We start from the raw sequence: 21,422 nt of genomic DNA, 5'->3' as shown, positions 1-21,422 counted from the left end.
AGACATCAGTTCTATCGTGACCCGTTGGTGTAAGTTCGTCTTTTTTCATTCTAATTCAGTCAACATCCTGTCTACATCCTGTTGGTGTTGGGTCTTCCAAAACCAAAATGAAAAACGGTGAATTTCCAGAAGAATAAAGTATGTTCCATCATGTGCATTATTACCCAAGTTACATAAATGGAAAATATATATGCAGTCAAAATGGTTCCAGCAACATGAATGAGTTTTATTGGTAAAGTGCACACATGGATATGCCAGATATCGATGTGTACCTTAAATCAATGCTTTTACAAAGTTGCATGTGTAGTATTAGTGCTTACTAATGGTCACTCTGAAATCATATTTAAAGAAAAAAAACTCTGAACAGACCTGCTAATGAGCCATTCATTTGATTCAGGTGTGTTGAAGCAGGGATTCATCTGAAAGTTGCAGGATGGCAGCTCTCAAGGACTGGACGTGAGCACCGCTGAAAAAACTTGGTGGTTTTGACAGTGTGGGAAGACACCCAAGTCCTGCTAGAAAATAAAATAAGCACTCCCATAGCTTGTCAGCACAGGGAAGCAAGAAGTGATCTAATGTAAGCTGCTCTTACTTTGAATTTTATTAAATACAGTGGTCCAACAGTGGTAAATGCTATGGCACCCCAAATCACCATTGCAGAAAGTTCACACTGAACCTCAAGCAACTTGAATTATGTGCCTGTCCACTCTTCTTCCAGGCTCTGGGACCTTGATTCGTAATTGAAATGCAAAGCATTCGCCTGAAAAGACGAATCGATGGCCCATTCCTTTTTCTCACTGGACCAGGTAAGACGTTTGTGACATTGTTTCTGGTTTTGAAGTGGCTTAACTGAGGAATTGTTCTGGCCTGTCTTCTGGATGTTGTCCACCTTTCATGTGTTGTATAGGATTTGCTTCACAATACTTCTAAGTCTTGTTGTCCCCCCTTATTTCTACCACACTTTATTTTCTGCTCTGCTTTCTACCAATATGCCTGCATGCATACAGCAGTCTGCAGCCTTTTTATGGCTCACAACTTGCATGTATCCATTAATTTTTCAGGCTAACATGACTAGAACTCTCCATCTCTTTATTAGTCTTATGTAATGTTTGATTTTCTGAAAAAACAAAACAAACAAACATATATATATTTCCTCTAAAAATGATCAGAGATAAATGCTTGAATTCTAACATTTGTAACAGTATAATGTGTATAAGGTGCATTTCCTGAAATAAATTAACTTTTTGATTATGTTTAAAAGTACTGAGATGCACTTGCATAGGGAAATGGGAATGGTTTAAAGTGGTAGTGTGAGATAATTTAGGCAGACTTGTGTTTTAGTATCCCCCCCCATGAGGGCTCCATTAAACCCTCCCGCTTTTAGAGGCAGACGTTTCAAATTGTGGGCTACGGTGACAGCTCACCCACCTAACAAAGTCCGAATCTCGACAGAAATCCAAACAAGCAACTTTTTTTTTTTTTTTAATCGCTGTCCGTGGTGGTCAGTTTACACTTTACGCATAGATTTCTCATGATCTTGCTGCTGCGGTGGAATAGGAGGGTCCACGGTGCGGATCGGTGCGGTGTGGAGTGGAAGAGAAGGCGGTGAGTCAGTGGTACAGCAATCGAGGGCAGGGCGGTACAAGGGAAGAAGACGCAGCCTTGGAGCGCGCCGCGCATACGGAAGGGAGCCGCTAACTGACAGCCGGAGAGGAACGGAGCGCCCCGCTCGGCTCACTGGCGGAGAGGAGCACTCTAATCTCCCCTCCTCACACCCGTCTTGTCAAAGGCTTCTCTGTGATCCAACTGGCGCAAATGGGCTACGGGAGGCTCTATCCACCAGCGGGTTTGGCATAAAACCTTTTCCGACGCGTAAACAAGTAGGAGAAGGGGGGGGGAAAGAGGACACGGCTGCTTTACGACTTCATCCAAATTCACTTAAAATAAACGCACTCCAACTTGGTCAACCTTCTCAACTCTCCTCTTACGAAGTGGACGGACAAAACATATATATATATATATATATATTGGAGTAGAGAAAAAAAAAGATACTGTGCTCCTACTCTTGGGATCATTTGTAGGTTTCTTGGTTTATTTTCTTCGCAATCTTGATGCATATGGGAAGCAAGTGAAAGGAAAAAAAAATGACTGCAGCCTTCAAATAAAACACGTGTGTTACCCTATTGAGATGGAATTATGAACGGACGCTGAGGAAACTCCGGGGAGGAATTTAAATCTCATTTTGGTGCGCAATTTGCGGCTGAAGAACTTACAATCCTTATTAGTATTTTCTTCATTTTTTTCTCCCCTTTTTCCCATGGAGTAGGCTTGAATACCAGGTATTGACTTTGACAGGTACATATTAATGTGAAAGAAAAAATAATAATAAAATAAAGTGGGTTTATTCTCTGACGCCCGGAAAGAGGAAAGACGGATCTGATGCGCACCTTCTCCGTGGGATGGTAAATGACCGATGGGGAATCATGAATAGCTCTTCTGAACTCGAAGATGGAACTCGGCATAAAAACCAGGTATGTATGAATGTATCTGTGTTTGCGCCTCCCTGTGCCCTGTTTCCGAGGAGTGGTGCATCTGCTTGGTGCAATGTTACCACGCTGGATTTGGTGGTGGATTTGCCTCACGGGCGAATCTCTGCACCGTGGAGACGTTGTTACAGGACATGGCTGCAGATGAGCTTCTGCTCTTGTCACACTGTCTAAAGCCTCCCGCATTATCATGCAATCAATAAATCCCGTTTAGCGGGAATGTTAACGTTTACATAGAAACTGGTACATTTTGGAAGTAGTAAAAAAAAATCATCATCACTGTGGGCGATAACTGTTTGCGCATCTTGGCTGCGTCTTCGGCATACTTCATCTTCATGTAGAGCTCAGGGCTGTACGCATGTACGTTGATGTCTGGAAATCCTCCGAAACTTGGCATACGGACGCCTTCTTGATTTGAACACCCCTCCTGAGCCGTTTAGGCTGACTCCCCGCTCGGATGAATTGAGACAGAAGCGGACGTGCGTTGTGTTACAGTCAGGCAAGCTCACTTTGGGGAATAGTCAATGTGTTTTCACAAGGTCAGTGGAGGGTTATTGACAGCCCATAAGGGAGAGGAGCTCCCTTGGAGCGCGGAATCGGATTTCGGGGCACTATTAGAGCGGGGCACTATTAGAGCCCGCCGCCTCTGCCAACCCAGGGCAGCAAAAACACCGTGAGCCTATTTGTCCTCCCCTAATTAGAATGAGGACAGGTTGTTATGCTTGATGCATGCATTAAAAGGAGGAGATCATTTGCTACACCCTTCCGAGTTTCAAAATGAACTTTTAATTGTTATTGCATGATATGGAGAAAGAAGGGAAGAAGACATTTTCAAGGTTTTGGGACCATTTTCGGTGCCAAAGCTAAATCAGATCTCAAAACATGTAAAGCTCCTATCCCGTGAGGGGAAACCTGCCAATGGCACATGTCCTCTAGGCTGAGCCAGCCTGAGGCACAAGCAAACTACGCTGCTGCTTTCAGCGCATAGACCAGCAGGGGGGCCCCAAGGTGTGTTGAACTGTCACCACTGTTAACTATTCAAGTAGATCCTGTGAAATATTGCCGTTAACTTGAATGACAACCTAAAATGTTATTACATAGAATGCATGAAATTTACTCAAGATCAATTTAAAATATTTTAATACAGAAATTTGATAGCCTGCTAACCTCTACACACAAACAGTGGGACTGCTGTTTTGACACACTAGGAGGATTAGCTACTGAAAGGCTATGGCTAAAGAAGCTAGCGCTTAAGGACTTTAATGGAAAGTTGAGTGGAAGTAAATGGTATGGTAGAGAACAAATGGACAAATAATGGGTTACATCACTGTGTGTGTCCTGAACATGTATGAGAATCAGTTTTTGAATCGAATTTCTAAAATAACTCTTCCATGATGTTGTTTTTAACATACTGGCACCCGTAGATCTCAAAATGTTTGCAGTAGAGATGCACCTTTCTTGGAAAGCTCTGATTAGCAGACTACAATTTTTAATATTTTTGACTTCTTTTTTAGGAACTACAAAAAGATAGTATTCTGGACCACTTAGTCAGAGTGGTTAGTATTTATATTGGGGGGAAAAGAGATGGGATTTGTAGTAAAACAGGATATTGCTACTTTAAAAGTGAGAAAATTATGAATTTTACATTTTAGGATGTTTGTAGCATCTGTTTTAGCAAATTTATGATTTGCTCAGCGAGCAGTGCTACACCACAATTTCTGTAGATGTTCCTTAACAAATACAAACCCTTATCCTAACTCTAAAGGTGTTAAATGATAGAAATTTACCAAAAATAGCTAACTTTCAGTCTTCACTCTGTATCAACTTCCAGAGCGAAGAATGTTATGATCTTGTAATGCTTCCATATGGTGGGTTTCCTTATGGCTGGGAGTCCAATTTTTGACTGTTGAGGGGTTAAGCCATGATGAACTGGTTATGCATTGGTGCTGTGGTGGGAGCATATGGATCATAGCCAAGCAGAGGAGTCGTGATTACTAAAATCAGTTAGGCTTCGTTTGTCAAACCTCACAGTTGTCAGACGTTCATGCAACCCCTTTTTATTTCCTACAAACAGCCCATCTAAAAACAAAAGAAACGTGAATACAAACCTAGGCTGAAGACATAATGAATGGAAAATAATATGTGATGAGTAATGTGCAATTTTGCTTTCTGTGTTTAGTTGTGGGAGCTGGGGGGATGGGGGGGGGATCTGAATAACTCATTGATGCTTGCGGGGAAGGTTAGAGAATGACAAGACAACAAATACCTTCCATAAGCTTAATGCTCGCTGCGGCAGACGGCATCAGGAGGGACGTAGGATGAGATGAGAAGCTCACAATGCTCCCCTCCATTCCTCTCCTCCTCCCCACATCAATCTGTCTTTCTTCCCCTGCCGTTATTTTGCCATCACACACAGCCGCACGCAAAACTCTTTCTCACTGCAAACATGTACGTGTGTGATCCCCTCGCCGTCTCTGTAATCTTGAGTTCTTACACCAAATCTTTATCTCTACGCTCGTGCTTCTGACAAGTCATTTCAGAAGGAGTGGGGAGTGGTCAGGCAGTGGAGATCTCTTAGAGGTGAGATGACTGAATGTGGCAAGATTTTTTTTTGCCACGTCAGGCTGCACATCATGAATGTGCAAGGCCTCAGTTTTGTGTTTTGTAAGCGGAGGACAGCAGATGTAGTAGTATTGAGATTTAAATACAATCAGCCTTGAAATCTAATTTACTGTATGAAACCTAACATGGATTTTCCTATATGCTCTTACCTTAATGTATTATAAGTGAACTCCAGGGCAAAACATCCATATTAAGCATTATTGATGGAAAAAGAAACGAGGTTTGCGTTTGCTTCCATTGCACCACTAAAAGATGAACTGTGCGATTATACTACAACGCTGGATGATGGGTTGCTGTTTTGTATTTATTTACTAGGGCTCCTCTATAAAGACACCAGCATGGGAGTTGATGGCTTGAACAGTTTAATTTGTTTCACACGCAGTGTATATGGCTCTACACCATGTTTATCTGTGTGATTTCTCCTATTTACCGAACATGGCCTGTGCTTTCAGACACACAGCCAGTATAACTGAGAAGGCAGTGAAGCCCAGTGGGGTTGCCCCTCTCGGACTGGAGGCAATCAATATCTCTCTGAGATCACCAAAGTTTCCAGAGCAGTGAAAGGACTCTGTAGAGAGAAGAAAAAAAGCAAAACACAGATGGCAGCTGTGCCTTGGCCACTCAGAAAACTCAGAAAACACAAAATTTGTGGGTTTACGCTGTCCAAGCTTCCCTGGTAGAAGCCTGAACCAACACGAACAGATCAAAGTAATCAATAGATCAATATGTTGGAAAACCACCAAATGCTTAGCCGACCACATTTATTGGCACCCCTGTTGAAGACATTTGAAAAGTTTTCATATTCCCCTGGGATGGTGGTGATATAATCTCAGATTTTCAAAAGAGAAAAATAACTGTTTAATTTCAATACATTGAGTGGAAAAAATAAAAAATCACCTGTGGCACAATTTTTTTTGCCCCTTCTGTCAATATTTCTGCAACTGTCTTTGCCAGTGAAACAGAACCTGGTCTTCTCTGAAAACGTTCTAGAAGGTCGAGGCGAGTCAAATTGAACCATTGCTAGAGAAGTCACGATTGTCTATTTCCACTATGACTTTGTGTTTGCATTCATAACAGTAGCCAAATTGAAATCTTGCTTTCATTCCATGAGCTACACATCATTACCATGCACACACAATCAGCTGAAAAGTCCTGACATGAACTAAGAGGCTGAAGTCCACCCACCACTGATGGATGTAAGTAGTAGATGGATGGATGGAGAGAGGGATCGTTTCATTTGCCCCCAGAGGAAAATCGGTCTGCAGACTGGTGATCAGGCATTTGCATGATAAAACGGCTACATGCAAACACCAACATTATACAATAACATTAACAGCAAAGTAGTTTGATCCCTCAGTAATTTATGCTATCTTTTCCTAAGAAAAAAAAAATACCCTGGTTCTTGAGAATACAGGCTAATAGGCTACAAGACGATTGTAGAGCAAGTGTGACGCACAATGCAAAGACGGCTGCTGATGCTGCTGCTGCACAGAGTGTGGGTGCACACAGAGGGGAGTATCATACCATCCTTCAGTGTCTGTCTGTATACTGGAACGATGTTGATCAGCAGAATCTGATAGCATGCTGTGAATGACGTGCAACAGGTTTGCTTGTGTTTAAAAGCATGAAGTATATTTGAACAGGCTGGCTGCATCAGAACCGTTCGTGAGGGGAAATCTGCAATGCTCCAAGGTGTAAGACATGCCCCATTTGTTCTGCAACCCCTGCTGCCTGATCTGAAAGCACACAAGACTTGTGATCTCACCCGATCATCTGGTGTGATGTGACAGGACGAACTGATCTGTATCAGTGGTTTACTGATTGACCATTTAGGATCATAGTTCTGCAATAATATGCAAATTTTGGGGTAGTTAAAATTTTCCCTTAACATGTGTCACTTTATTCTGACTATTCTTTTACTAAAGTTCAAATGTGAGTATATTTTCTCAAATGAGAGGACAGATGAGGTGGACCTTTAGTCTCATCTGACCTAATCATGTGTTTTCATTTCTGTACAACAGAGTAGATTTTTAAAAAATGTAAATAAAAAAACAAACAAACAAAAAAATCCTTACATAAAAATGTTACATTATAGGGATTCCTAGAGACCTTAATTTAAAGACTGGTGATTTTTGCTAAAAAAAACAATTTTTTTTCTCAAATTTTAAATGGCCATTTCTACATTTTTCACAGTAGTGACGAAAGAGGATTCTTTTTACACTTCTTTGCAGGGCTGAGAATAGAAAAAAAAACAAAAAAAACAAAAAAAAAAACGTCTGGCTCCGTAAAATGAAAGATTTACCTCCGGAAGATGGGAAACAAAGCTATTATAAGCACACAACCCTTTGCTATTGCAAGTGTATCAGAACGAGACTCTGCAGCGACCCAATTAGAAATGATATCAGGGTCGGATGTCCCTGCCAGGATTTATCTGTCTGCAGTAACTCAGTTAAACACACACCCACATGTGGTGGCACAGACCATTCGCACTTCGACGGTGTCATAAAGTGCCGTTTTGTTGGGACCTTTGCCATCACAAATCATCACAGAGGGAGGTCTTTAGTGTCAACTGTCAACATGATGGATTACTGCTGTAAAGCTGTGTATTTTAAGCCAAAACTCAATCCTTTTAACACATTAGTCAACGAGTTCTATGGGCTAAATGCATTTTAACGGTGTCTAAAGGCTGGCAGTGGAGGAAAAGGGAAACAAAGACGAATTAATTGCAGTAGGGCATCAACTCTTGAGCCTTCAAATGCAGAGTACTCAAGACATGCTGTCATCACACAAGTCAAAATGCCTTCTACTCCCTAGAATCTGGATTTGAAAAACCTCTTAAGGGTTGAAGCACATTTTTAACCAAAAACATCATAACGCAGCCAGATTTCTTTGACTTTAAACCAATTAATGCAGTGTCCTTTAAACCACTGGTCGTGTTTTCTTGGAAGCAAGTGCAAGTAATTGCAACACCAAACAAATACTATTGGTGGGTGACATGCACCAATAGTATTGAGCTTTATAATCTGCAGCACAATTTAAATATGAGAAGGTTCGCAAGAGCCTTAAGGTTTATTGATAAGACTACAGACTAACAGAACCAAGCTATGAGTAAATGTCGGCTGATTTTTAGGTTTGACTGAAGAGTTTGACATATTGTGGCAAATGAATGTAAAATCTGCTTAAGACAACAGAGCTCAAGAGTGAAATAACAAATCGCTTGAGAGCCCAGAATCCTTTGACTGTTCCGATTTAAAGCCTTTGTGTAAGACAGAAAAAAGAAAAACCCTGACAGTTCTGCTCAGCAGCTGTCACTTAGTCACATTTGACAAACGTATCAGAGGCTGGCATGGCCGACCAAAAAACTGCTCACTATATCTGCCATCTATCCATCTGTCTCTCTATCTCTGTGTCTCCACCTGTTTATCTTCCTATTCCTTATTATGGAAGCTTGTATGATGCCTTGAAAATGTGTCCATATCCTAAACTCTTGCCACATGTTGACCCCAATGAGGAATAATTTTGCAGTGGAAGTTAAATGACTTTACAACAACTGTAAATGTAAAATGTGTTGCAGGCGTTTGAGGTGAACCTTTTTACTGTCATATCGCCCAAAAATCCATTGTTGAAAGCCCAAGTTTGCCACAAGCCATGAAGGGGTCACAATCATTTTGGGTGGGTGGTTTAGGAGGTATGAATGCACTCCTCCCTTTTCTGATTTGTTCTTGTTAAAAAATGTTGAACTAATGCAAAAACAGAAATTCATAATTATGTACTACTTTGTGTTGATGTGATGTAATCCTATTGGAATACATATAAATGTGTTACTTTATCATGACAAAATCCGAAAAAATTAGAGGTATGAATTCTTTTGCAGGGCACCAATGCTTTTAAAGCTCCTTCAAGAATTAATGGCTATCAAAACAAGGTCAATTTTGGGAAAAGAAAGTGATTTTATTGCTCTTAATGGATGAGTTAATTAAGAACATGCATGCAGAGTCAGCAAACGACAGCCGAGATCAGAAAAGATGGACATTAATTGTACATAAGTACCTTTTTTTTTTAACTACCCTTCCAGTTTATGGAATCAAAAGACGCCAGCTTAAGCCGTCACTTGCCACAGCTTGTTAAAAAGCCTTCTGAAAATTACAGTTAATAAGATGACGCGTGCAAAGTGAAAATTGCTACCTTTATGTTATGATTTTGATTAATTGTACAACTATAATAATCATAATTAGAACACTCCTCTGACTTGTAGAGTAATGATATGACATTTAGTTTTGTACAAGCACATTTCATATGCTTCTGTTTGCGAGGAAGGATTTTTAACACTGGAAGGTTGTCACGGCGCGGTGTGTGTATTAGATGTCTGCAATCTGTTTTTTTTTTGTTTTGTTTTTTTAGGGTGCCCTTGTCAAACTAATGCACTTGGTGATCCGGCCAGAGGTGAAAGAGGATGTGGACTGTAGCAAAAACAGAGCAAAGAGACTGGTTCACTGAGTCTGTGATTTCCCTTTGGGGGGGAGGGGTCATGCCATGGCAGCAGTGCAGCCTTTAACAACCTCAGCATCAGTCTTCCCTGCCCGGTGCCGGGTGGCACCAAGAAAACGTATGATAGGACATTTTCAACCTTTACGAGGGCTTCGTTCTTTTGTCCTTCTCACTTTTCATTTGTGTGTGTGTGTGTGTGTGTGTGTGTGTGTGTGTGTGGACTTTCATGCCCAGTCAAAGCCTACGACAAGAAACTGGCAAATGTTCTGGAAAAAAAAGAAGAGCACACAGCGTTATAAGCGTTAGTGTTTGTATTTTCTGCATGTGTATATATTTATGTATACTCGTGGGCTGTGTGTTTTCGATTGGCACAACTAAACTTAACGCTTCAGTTATCGTGTAAGTTGACGAGTGCAGGTGGATCAAAATATCTGATTATCACCAAGGAGTAAATGTATTCAAAAAGTTTATAAAAAAAAGTTTAAGCTGTTTTTCTACAGCTAAACATGGTAGTGGGCCACTTTTGACCCGCAAGACAACACAAGGGTTAATAATTGGTCAGGAAACGCTTAGTTTTTCTTATAAAATCAAGCTTTTAGACAGAAGATATTGATCATCACATTTTCCTTTGACAAACAAGCTAAGCAATTTTTTCATCATACTAATCTTTATTAATACAATCTTGTCATTAACACATTTAAGCTGAACCTAGCACTTTTGCAGCAATGCACATTTGAAACACCACTCCATCATTATGACTCTTCATTGCACTTATCAATGTGTCTTATAACCACATTTCGTAATTTATTGACCCTCTACATCAAATGAACAGCAAGGAAACAATGTAAGAGACGACACTAATTTCATGCCTATGATAATTGCTCTGACTAAAAAGTGGCTAACGTTATTACTACAGTGAGAAAATGACCTGTAAAGAGAGAAAATACTAAGAGAAAAACTAAGGTGATCAACACAGCTGTGAAAGGTGACTAATCCCTTGAGAGGAAAACAACAAAGCATTTAGAGAAAGAAGTTATTGAACCAGAACCATCTGAGTGTGCAGGAAAAAGCAGGATGACACTGAGACAGAGATAGTGGAGGAGAGAAACCATGAGCAACAACCCAAAGAAAAAACTGTTTACTTGGTAGAGATGATTAAAAAAAACAAGGATAAAAGATGAATCCTTAACTATTTTGGGGGGACATAGTAGCCTGATGCTGCTTTATCAATAACATAGTTATCTTTTATTTCAATGTAAATTGTTATAAAAATCACTGACTAAAGTATTATGGTTCATATCCTTGAAATAGTTCTATGCTTTTAAAAGTCTCATTTTCAAGGTCTGACGACTACAATTGTGTAAATCCTTCAAGCTTCAAAGTAAATATTTTATGTGGTCTAAGTGGCATTCCATAAGCTATGAAAAAACTGTTCAAATTTAGTTTCCAGAAAACATTTTATAGAGTTTCAAGAGAGCTTTCCTTCAAAGTAAAATAGTTGTCATTCTCACTTGATGTAGGATTTAAATCACTCCAAGGTTCCACTTTATTTATTTTTTTCTCTTAATAATATGCCAGATGTTTTCTGCAGCACTTCAGCTGTTTAGTCCCTTAAATCTTTTTTTTTTTTTTTTCCTGCTGCTGTCCTGCTGCAGTGAGAGCAGAATGAAGGCCTTGCCGAGGCTAAAGACATCATTTTATCAGCAGCTTGGATTGGTGCAAAATCTCATTAATGATGCCCTCGCATATGTGCAAGCATTATGCAGTTCGGCTGTATACATTCCCAGCAGATACAATATGATTTTATTGCATCATATTGCATTACATCTTGTCTACAAATTAATTTTTTTTGTAAAACCAGCAGGACAGACTGCTCAGACCACAAAATAAAGGATTCTAAGTTATGTAGCTTATCACACAGTGTATATTATTATTATTATTATATTTGGAATAAATCATGAAGCTTTACATTATTTCTACTGCTGGGACTATATTTGATTGGAGGTTGTCCTGGGCTCTTTGTTTACCATTTGTATTATATTTTTCTTCAATTTGATGTCAAATATCCTCCCTGCAGCCACAGCCAGGGATTTTGACTAAAGTCCAGTGGATATTAAACTTCAAAATAATATGTACAAGTATAGTCTTCAAGCATTAAGTTGCTTGGAGATGGTCTTATAGGCATTACCTTTAACATGCTTGTCTGTAATCTATTTTTTTCCGATGTCCCGGGACAGTTCTCCTTCACTTCCTGTGTTCCATGCTCATTGTCACCATGTTACCAAACAGCACATTGACTCCTTGTCACCCTTTTAAAAAACTGAATTTTGAGGACAAATATCTTGCTATTTAGAAGATGAACCTTAGTTTAACATGTCCCAATTGTCAAATTACTTTCATTTTTTTCTAAGGGTACTATTATTTTTGTCCAGGTTTGTTTTACTGGTTTACATTTTTAAAATGATTGTCTAATTTCAATTGGTTATTTTTTCCAGCAAAGTTTCACTTATTTCTCTCAGGTTCAGGTTGTTTCAGTGACCATTATGGGTTTTTCTATAATTAACAGAGGTGTGCCAACGAATTTGCAAGTAATTTTTTCCTGCAGTTTCATCTCCCTGTTTTTTTTTTTTTTTTTTTGAACGTTTAACCGAGCCAGTTCATGATGTTGGTAGTTAGTGCTTCTTTTATGCTTATCAAGGATGGAAGAAAAAAAAAAAACATTCTGATCTTGTTACTGATTTTTCTTTGGGGCTTTTGTTGCATATCAAAACTGACTTTAATTGGCATTGCAATTAGCGTGCACTATAATCAATTTCAAAGCCTTTACATTACCTTGTGTTGCCTATTCTCTTTCGGGAATGCCTTCTCAAAAACAGTTTTAATTGCATCTTGTTTTTATTCAGTTTATCTTTTCATTGCCAGCTTCCTTCACACACACAGCACAGAACCACAGTCATAGGTGAGATCTGTTGTTTTATCTTTAGTGAATAGTGTGATGGTTAACAGAAGAGTGGGCCTGTTGTTAGAAATGAAGCTATGAACATGTGAGAGGAGTCTGTGTGTTGGTGGAGCATTGCAGTAATGAGCCATTACTGTCAAGTTGTTACATAAGTAAGCTTTTTCATAGAAAGTCATTTAGCACCTTAATGGAGCAGCATGCTCTTTTGTGTAGGACTGTTATGCAGAGAGATCCATTTTGTGTAACATGACTATGCTGCGGTCCTGTGACTTTACACGGCTCCAGTCTGAAGGTTATACATGACAGCAGCTGTCCACTGCGCTTGTGGCCTCGCTCATCCTCTATCTGCCTTTGTTATCTGACCCACGCACTCTTTCAATGTCTTTTTCTCATTTTCTTCCTTCCCGTGTCTGTCGCTGACATGAAGGAACTGAACATTTCAATATCAGATGTCTTACACTGCAAGGTGGCTGGAAGGCCTTGAAAGAAGCAGCAGAGGCAACGAAGGACGACGACAAGAAAGGGAGAGGGCTCGGTGAAAGCCGAACGGTTTTGAAAATACAGATTTGAACCAGTTTGGGGAAATAAAGGAAAAAACCAAGGCAAAGCTGAGAAGACTGGAGGATGTGGGCATGAATCACTGAAGGTCTCAGATCAGCGTTGAGTAGACGGTGTGCTTGCAAAGGAAAGGGTGAACTTAAATGCCCTCCAGTTTTCTGTACTCACCACATTATTGCTTACCAGCATTCAGAAAAGCAACATCTGCAACGAGTCTCATTATGATTTTGGTTATTTCATTCATTCAGTTGGTAGATTGTGGTTGTGCATATCTTAGTGTTTGTGGCTTGTCTTGTTACCTTTATACTTTGTGCATCTCAGTTGTCCTCTGTGTATACTTATATGCTTCCCTTGTTTATTATCCTTTCCCTGTTGTTGCATTTCATCACACCAGTTGACTTTGTGTATTGCTTGCTCTTCCAATCCTTGCTGTTTTTGGGATTTATCAGATTCCCACCTTTAGCGTCTTGGTATCACCTTTTAATGGAGCTCTACTGATGTGCTAATTTTGATTGATTCATTACGTAGACTTTAGGGCATTTAAATTTTTAACAGTTTAGCGCTTTTTCTTACAAAGTTTCTGGTGAAAACTCTGATTTTGATACGTCTGAAAGTCACTAGCAACATCTGCAAACTGAGATGGATGACAAAACTACTTGTCTTCGCGCACTAGGGTTTCAATTTTGCTGTTGACTCTTGTCGTGTGCACGTTGTGCAAAAAGGCGTTAGCCTCTCACTGAAGCTACTCGACCCTAAAATAACATCTGAATCCAAAATATGTTGCTGCAAGCACATTTGCCCCCCCAGTGCTAATGTCAGCATTCACAGTTTGAAAGAAGAATGACCAAGGATTCCTGAAATGCTTGATGTTGAATGGTCTATCATAGCAATATGCAGCAATCTGATGGGTGAATAACATAAATAATAGATTACAAACCAAAAAATATATTTGTTGATGAGGTTATATGTCTATTTATTCAACTAGTTGGCAGAGAAAAATGGTTTTTGAATTGAAAATGTTGCTTATTTTGTCTATATGTAGTTTTCTATTAAACATAATAACTCACAAGTAATTAATTACGCACCCTGCAATTAACTTGATTAAAAATGCTAATCGAGTCCCGCCACTAAATAAGACATCAAAGTCTGTCTTGCAAAAGGCTGTACAGTGGCCATGATTTCTTTTTAATATAAGAAAGTATGTAGTTCTTGAGTTGACCTGTTTTGTTGACTGAGACCACATGTATATAGCTGTAAGCCAGTCTGAAACCTTTGGGGGTTCATGGAAAATGTTATTTCTAGCTTGTGCATGTGCGAAAGGAATACCTGCCCTAATTCTCTTTCAGCTCATATATGTGCATAGTATACTGTGCAACATAAAATCAAGTGACTTATCAAAGCAATTTGTAATTATGGATTGTGTAATGAGCTAGGGTTGAGGCTAGTTGGTTGTAAAGGGCTTATTTTAGGCTGTAAAGCAGGAGAGAGAGGAATTTATGAATCAGAAGAGAGAATATAAGAGAACAATGCCAGCAGCTAGATCTTCTTCTCACAGTAGCAAAACAAGGCTGCCCTTCAGGCTGGCTTACAGTACACTTTTCTTTTATCAACGATGAAGACCAAACACTTCTAAATTGTTTAGTTTGCTACATTTTGAGTACCCTTGAAGACAAATTACATTGACAGAGTGATGAACAAGTTAGTTTTTAACACTGGCAGCTTTGTTCAGCTAGCTAACGCCTTATGACCTGAAAGTTGTCACCTTTTTATCAACATGCAGTCGTGCTAAATTATGAAACTGAGAAAATTCTCAGACCTAACCTGGATACAGAGACATTATAAAACATAGTTTTCAATTAAAAATAAATATTTATGAAAACTGACGTTCCCAAAGGATCACCTTTTCCCAAATTCTAATTCCATCTCAGCTCTAATTCTAAGAATTCTAACTGGCAATTAGTTCTTAGCCAGTTCTGATTGGCTAAGAACTGGTTAGCCAATTAGAACCTGGGCTGGGTTATTTTTGATTCAAAGGATGTTTAAAATGTAGAAATGTGTTGCAAAATCTTCATCTCAAATTGTTTCTTTAATCTTATCCAGTTTTGTTCTTGTGAAACCTGTATTACATATTTCCATTTGAGCCGAACATATCGTTTTGCTTTATCACAATGCAAGTCTTTGCAACACCTGTAAGCTTGCAGCTTTTTGCTGTCATTCATATTGAGCTGCAAACTAGATCTTTATGCTGAAAGAGAACCCATTTCATTTCCTCTGTTCTTGTAGTTAAGTACAGATATCCTATCAGAATGTAGTCTTTAAATTGATCATTTTTTCCCCCTGAATAGTAAGTGGAGCCTGTGCCATATCAGATGGAGACGTTGATAGTGGTGCTATATAAGCAGTTCTGGGTCATTTTTACTCAAGATCAGTAGACTCAATAGACCATGTTCCATTATTTCCCAAGAAATGGCAGCTGGCAAGCAAAATATTTCTCCAAGTATTTTAATTCTAAGTAAGACTAAAAGATAAATGGAACAGAATTTATTTGAGAGTTAAGATTTTTACTTTCTTCACCTGGCTTTTGAGGAACAGCACAAGGAGTTATCAAGTAATACCCTCCAGGCCTCTCAGACTTCATTAGGACCACTGCTGTTCTTGTTTCCTTTTTACTGGTTAAGTGAAAACAAAGAAAGGGAAGGTTTGACATGACGAGGTCAGACATTGCTCCTTCTTCTGTTGAGCCACTTATGTTTTCAGTCCTCAGGATGCTGCCATTTTCTCCACAAATTTAGTGCATTTGTAACCCAGAAATCCTTAAACAATTGGATTATAGAAATGACAGTCATGTCTAAGGAAAAAAAAAAGATGAAATTATTTCCCATTTATTTCTCCCAGAAAATATACATAAAGATGATGTAGTAGCAAGTCTGTTTTGCAGCTTGTAGGGCTTAAACCACCTCTTCATTTCAGGAAGGATGATCCCATTTCACAGAATGTTTCATACAATGTTAATCTCTCAAGGTTTCAGGCTCCTAATTATTCACAAAAATACATGTTGAAGAAGAAATTTACGTTAATTATTAATTAGTTTACAGTCTCTTGGTTAAAGGTGCGCCCGGTACTCATGCAAGGATTTTAAGATTTTAGAATTTGATTCAAAAATGTTTATTGTTGTTGCTATTCAAGGAATGCTAAAACTTGGCTCCATGAAGTCTTTTTCAGTCATAGTACAGTTTTTCTATGTAACAAGTAATATCTTTGTTGCAGATCAGTCATGTTTGGTTGAGAAGTTGGCTCTGCTCTGCCAAGTAACATGACTGAATGAGCGCTATTTGAAACTCGGGGAGCTCGTCAGGTGTTTATACTTCAAAATTGAATCACAGAAAATCCTTTTTCCTTCCCACACCGGACTCTGTTCAGACTGTTTCACTTTCCAAGATCCCTCTGCCATGTTTATTTTTCTTACAACTGGCTCTGCTTAATGATGACGAGCGGCACCCTCTTCTGGATGGAAGCCACATTGCAACACTAAATGAGTGGTCGTTATTAATTCATAAACTGGAACTAATTTTATTCTGACTAACGTTATTTGCAAGCATTCTTTATACAAACCATTAAAACATTCAATGGATACAGCAGTAAGAAAATTAAGCATCTCATGTGGAAATGTTTAATTCTGAATAATATTGTAGAGTAGGAGGCAACTACAGTCATTTAAATTGCAAATATTTGAGTGTTTTGACAGCGTTAGAGAGCACAAAAATGATAAAACACAGCTCTTCAAAATAATTGCTCAAACCCATGTCACCATGGGGCGTCACATGGTGCAGTGGTTGGAGTTGGTGCCCTGCGTACTGAGGCTACAGGCCTCGAAGCCGCCATCACCAGTTCGACTCCCGTCCTCGGCTCCTTTGCTGTATGTCTTTCCTCCTTCTCTCTGTCCCTTTCCTATGAGCCTATTGTTGAATAAATGCCCCTAGTGCCAAAAAGTCTATATATATAGAACATTTTAAAATCCCAGTTTTCCGATTTGCTGTTATCCAGTTTAAAAGGGTACAGAAATGTATTATACATCAGCTGTTAGACACAGACAAGAAGTGTGCAGATCGAAGCAAAAAAGCGATCCGGAGAGGAGGTGGAATGTTGGAAGGAGGGATAGGAGAGCGAGATTGCGTGTGCACGCGTGTGCGCACGCAGCACTTTGTCGTCTTGATGGACAACTAGCCAAGCCCATTCCATTTACAGATGGAACTCTATCTGCACATCTGCAGTGAGAAGTGTCCAATTTCCTTCTGCTGATTTCAATCAACAGTTAAAGACCCCTGTTCATGTAAAGCCACAGCCTTTGTCAAATAGAGACGTGGCTTTGGTGAAATTGCTGTTAAGAGACAGTACTTTCCACAGGATGAAACAGGGTGACATTTTCTGTTTGTTCCTTTGGCACTTTGATTTATAAACGCTTGGGAAACGAATGTAAAAAAAATAATAATAATAAGTGACCCATACATCATGCAGTTTCCTTTTGTAAGGCACTTTGCATCTAAAAAAATGCAGATTGAAATATGAATAGTGGGAATCGATTGCATCTCTAAAGCCTAGTCCATAACTTATGACAAACAAAGAAGATTAATCAAGCATTCACTGTCCTCTGACCATCAGTTCTTAGAGCCATAAAATATAATGTGACATGAGGGAGAAAGATGATGAAGTCTGAGCTCAACATAAACCAATTAAAAATACTATCCCAGTGAAAACTGCTGGAATATGGAGAATGCCTGGCAGCAAGCCTCAGCTGACTTTAAAAAAGTGACGCTAATGTGTGGCATATGTTCCTCTACTGCAGAGGGGCTCTTTGTGTTTAACTGCCAAACCCCGTGTGATTGAGCTGCTCTGCTTCCCAACTGTCCTTCTTTTAGTTTATGCAAAGTCAAAGCATTGGTTCCAATCTGAGCCAAAATGACCCTTTCCTAAAGGAAAGTGAATTGCAATGTACTCCTACTGAGGACGTTTTTGACCCAACTTAGTGACATCATTAGGGACCGCACCCCATTTCATACCTTAATAGATTGAGTAGGTTATGCCCATATGGTGGAGTACATCTTTTCTAAATGTTACTTATCACACTGACTCTCCCACCAAATTGTAAGAATACAATCTCAATCTTGTGTACAAAATTTGGTCTCCAGCTAATCCTAACAGCCACTTTAGTTTCTTTGTTTTTGTTTGTTTTATATTACCAGTCAAATTCAGTGGCATGAGAGTTGCAACTCTGTTTTCTGCTTCCTCCATGAAAATCCCACACTCAAAAGTTGGACTTAATGTTAAAATCATAATGTTGCTTTATCTATTGCTAACCTGTGCAGACACTCTGTCTGCACTGATGAAGATTCGCTCCCTTCAGCATGTTAAATGCTTGAAGCGGCTACATCATAAAGGCAGTGTGACCCTCATATTGATTAATTCAGCTAATAATGCTTCTTAAAGAGGAAGTTCAAACTATCTCTTTATCGATCACAATGGGCAAAGATCACATCCCCAACTCCAACATCTCTCTGCCCAGCTTTCTAACCATCCGGTCAGAGCTTTTAAGAGGAGCGGCAAAAGCACATGAGGTGGATAAGCATTGCTTGTCAACTATTGGTGGTGTCATCTGTACATCTTACTGTGTAATATTGTCTCTGCTTATCAGATGTTGAACGGTCAGCATGTCATGACAGTCATGACACTTAGACAGCATCAGTCAGAGGCCTCTTCCAATTCGTTGGCAATCCTGGCTGATTCTAGAGATCCTTCGCACCCACAGCATCTCCATCCACGAAGCTAAGTATTTTAGCAACTGACCCAAGTATCTTCAGGCTCCCTTTTGAATATCTGGGAAGTATTTTTTAGTTACATTTAATTAAACTGTTTGGCCACATAGATGCACTCACAGGCTGTAGATAAAGATTTGACATTGCGTCTTCAGATGCAATCTGGCGACTTCACTCGGGTAACTTTGTCCTCTGAAACAGTGCTGACTCAGATGATTTCGTTCACTGACCTCACTTACACTGATGATACATGCTGCAGCAACAAACCAACCGTAAGTCAAAGTGTGGTGCCATATGCAGAGCACATATTTTTCTGTATTCAGGATAGAAAGTTTTGGTAGACGTGTCGTTTTCCCATCTGGATACTTCATCTCTGAGACCACAAGAAAATAAAAACAATATTGATTTGTTTGTGAGAAATCAATTTATTCTCTTTTTGCAGTTTTCTTTTTCTTTTTCTCTTTTGTGTAGAGTTTACAAACCAGCACATTATCACTCTCCTAATCCATAGCGACCACACTTTTTTTTTTTTTTTTTTTTTTTTTTGCGGGGAGAGCAACTAAAGTGACTCAAGTCACTTAAATGATTGTGACTTGAATACATGCACTGATCAGTGTTCATTTCTTCTGGCTACTTCAGAGAGTCGAGCATAAGCGCTCATAGCTTAGTCAGTTCCACGTTTGAGTGTAACGCTCGCTTTCTGAAAACTGTCTGGAACATTAAGTTAAGAACATCAAGAAATATTTATTGTAACTATGAGTGTAATAAATAAATCAAATGATTTCCACAGGGATGTTTGATTTCCCTAATCAAATCTCGACAGATTTGTCATAGATTGTTCATCCATCTTAACATCCTAACCTGCTGCCCAAAAAACAACCAAAAAAAAGCAGTCAACTGAGAAGTAGTACCTAACAACAAAGCACCATTTCTGCTTTATGACATGGTTCCATCTGATGTTTTCACTTGACTGATGTGACTGATTGATCAGCAGAACGAGGAAAAAATGACTTAAAAGATGTCAGATGAAAAGCATAAAATGCAACATTAGTTTTAATGGGAAATTGTAAAAAAGGGGAAAAAAAAGACTCGATGCATAAAATAGATTCCAAACTAGATAGACGGATATGGAGGCAGCATGAGATGCTGAGATGTATTTATTGCTGCCAACCTATTAAACAGTCATGACAAACTCATGGCTAATATATTAACAGACATATCTACTGACATCTATTATTTATTCATCATCAAAAATTCAATCTGGCAGATTGTGTGCCATTATTCAGATGCGCTGAGGGGAAGTGGCACATTTGAATAAATGAGGGTTTTAGGCCTCACTCCCACAGCATCTTGTTATTCCAGAACCCTTCTCCTTAAATGATTCAAGCTCCGAATTGGTCTGAAAATGTAGAAAAAAATGATTGTTGCAGGCAAAAGAAGGAACCCCCATTGGCTGGCTCTCACAGCAGGAGTTACTATATCTAAGAGAAGAGACAATTTAACATTTCTAGGTCATTTTCTTTTTTAAAAAAGCATCACACTCAGAGGTGCTTCAAGTAGGATTTAAAGTGGAAGTAAAGAAAAAAACGTGTAGTCTTGAGCCTTGTTTCAGAGGATGTCTCTAAACTTTTGCCATTTCTGCAGAGAGGTAGCTTATTTTTGTAATGCATTTGATTCGTCTTCTTCCCTTTAACAGAAACTGTGTACCTTTCTAGAGATGCAAAAATCTGGGACATGATTACACCAAATTATTCATGCATCAGTCTCACTGCCTGCAAGGTGAAGGATTGTGTGCTTTTGTGCAATTTTTAAAAACTTACAAGTTAGGCCTAGCTGAAAGGCGTATGAACATTTCTATTCTAGCAGTCACAAAAACAGAGCTGTAAAGTGAAAAAAACTGCTCCAGGGAACATCTTACCTTCAGCAGTCGGTTTCTCCTTTCCACAGAGTTTCCATTGTGGCCCTTCTCTGTTCTCTGGCTTCCTTGAGGGCTGGCAAAGTAATGTGACAGACAGATGTTCATTATTGATCAGAGATATCATTTGATTATCTCTTTATCAATATTTGTAAGTAGAATGTGTAATGCCGTGATTGAACTATTTTTTTTTTTCTTCAAATTCAGTATGTTATAAGTGGGATAAATTGTAACACATAAGTTGTTTTCAGTGATCTTAGCAAAGGGCCAGATTGTGCTGGTTAGACAAAAGGGGCAGAGCATCATCTAAACCATCTCTAATATAGGGTGTTCCAGGTCTGCAGTAGTCAGTATCAGGGCTAGTCTGTTAATTGGACAGATTGAATATTTGCTCAGAGGGATGTTACTATGCTTTAATGTTAACCAACCAATAAATTCCTCTCTGTAGCACGATTTCCCCCTCTATCTCATCTCTGAATTCCTCTCAGGTTGTCACTTCACACATGGTTTATACTCACCGCTTC

The 21,422-nt window shown here is 39.2% G+C and overlaps 1 protein-coding gene across 2 annotated transcripts in view; it reads left to right on the top strand.

The window, feature by feature from the left end:
• Positions 1-1,480: 1,480 nt before the first annotated feature.
• The window catches only part of fibcd1b (fibrinogen C domain containing 1b), a 162,337-nt gene continuing 142,395 nt past the window's right edge, over positions 1,481-21,422 (top strand). For both annotated transcript variants that reach the window (XM_007548923.2, XM_016669901.1), the window contains exon 1: positions 1,481-2,531. In XM_007548923.2, the coding sequence (XP_007548985.1) occupies positions 2,460-2,531 (72 nt within the window). In that variant the 5' untranslated portion in view covers positions 1,481-2,459. The remainder of the gene's footprint in view (positions 2,532-21,422) is intronic.

This window comes from Poecilia formosa, unplaced genomic scaffold (assembly GCF_000485575.1).
Source record: "Poecilia formosa unplaced genomic scaffold, Poecilia_formosa-5.1.2 Scaffold28, whole genome shotgun sequence".
In the NCBI taxonomy this organism is placed as follows: Eukaryota; Metazoa; Chordata; class Actinopteri; order Cyprinodontiformes; family Poeciliidae; genus Poecilia; species Poecilia formosa.
The sequence above is the reverse complement of the archived record's forward strand: the minus strand, read 5'-3'. Positions and strand labels throughout refer to the sequence as shown.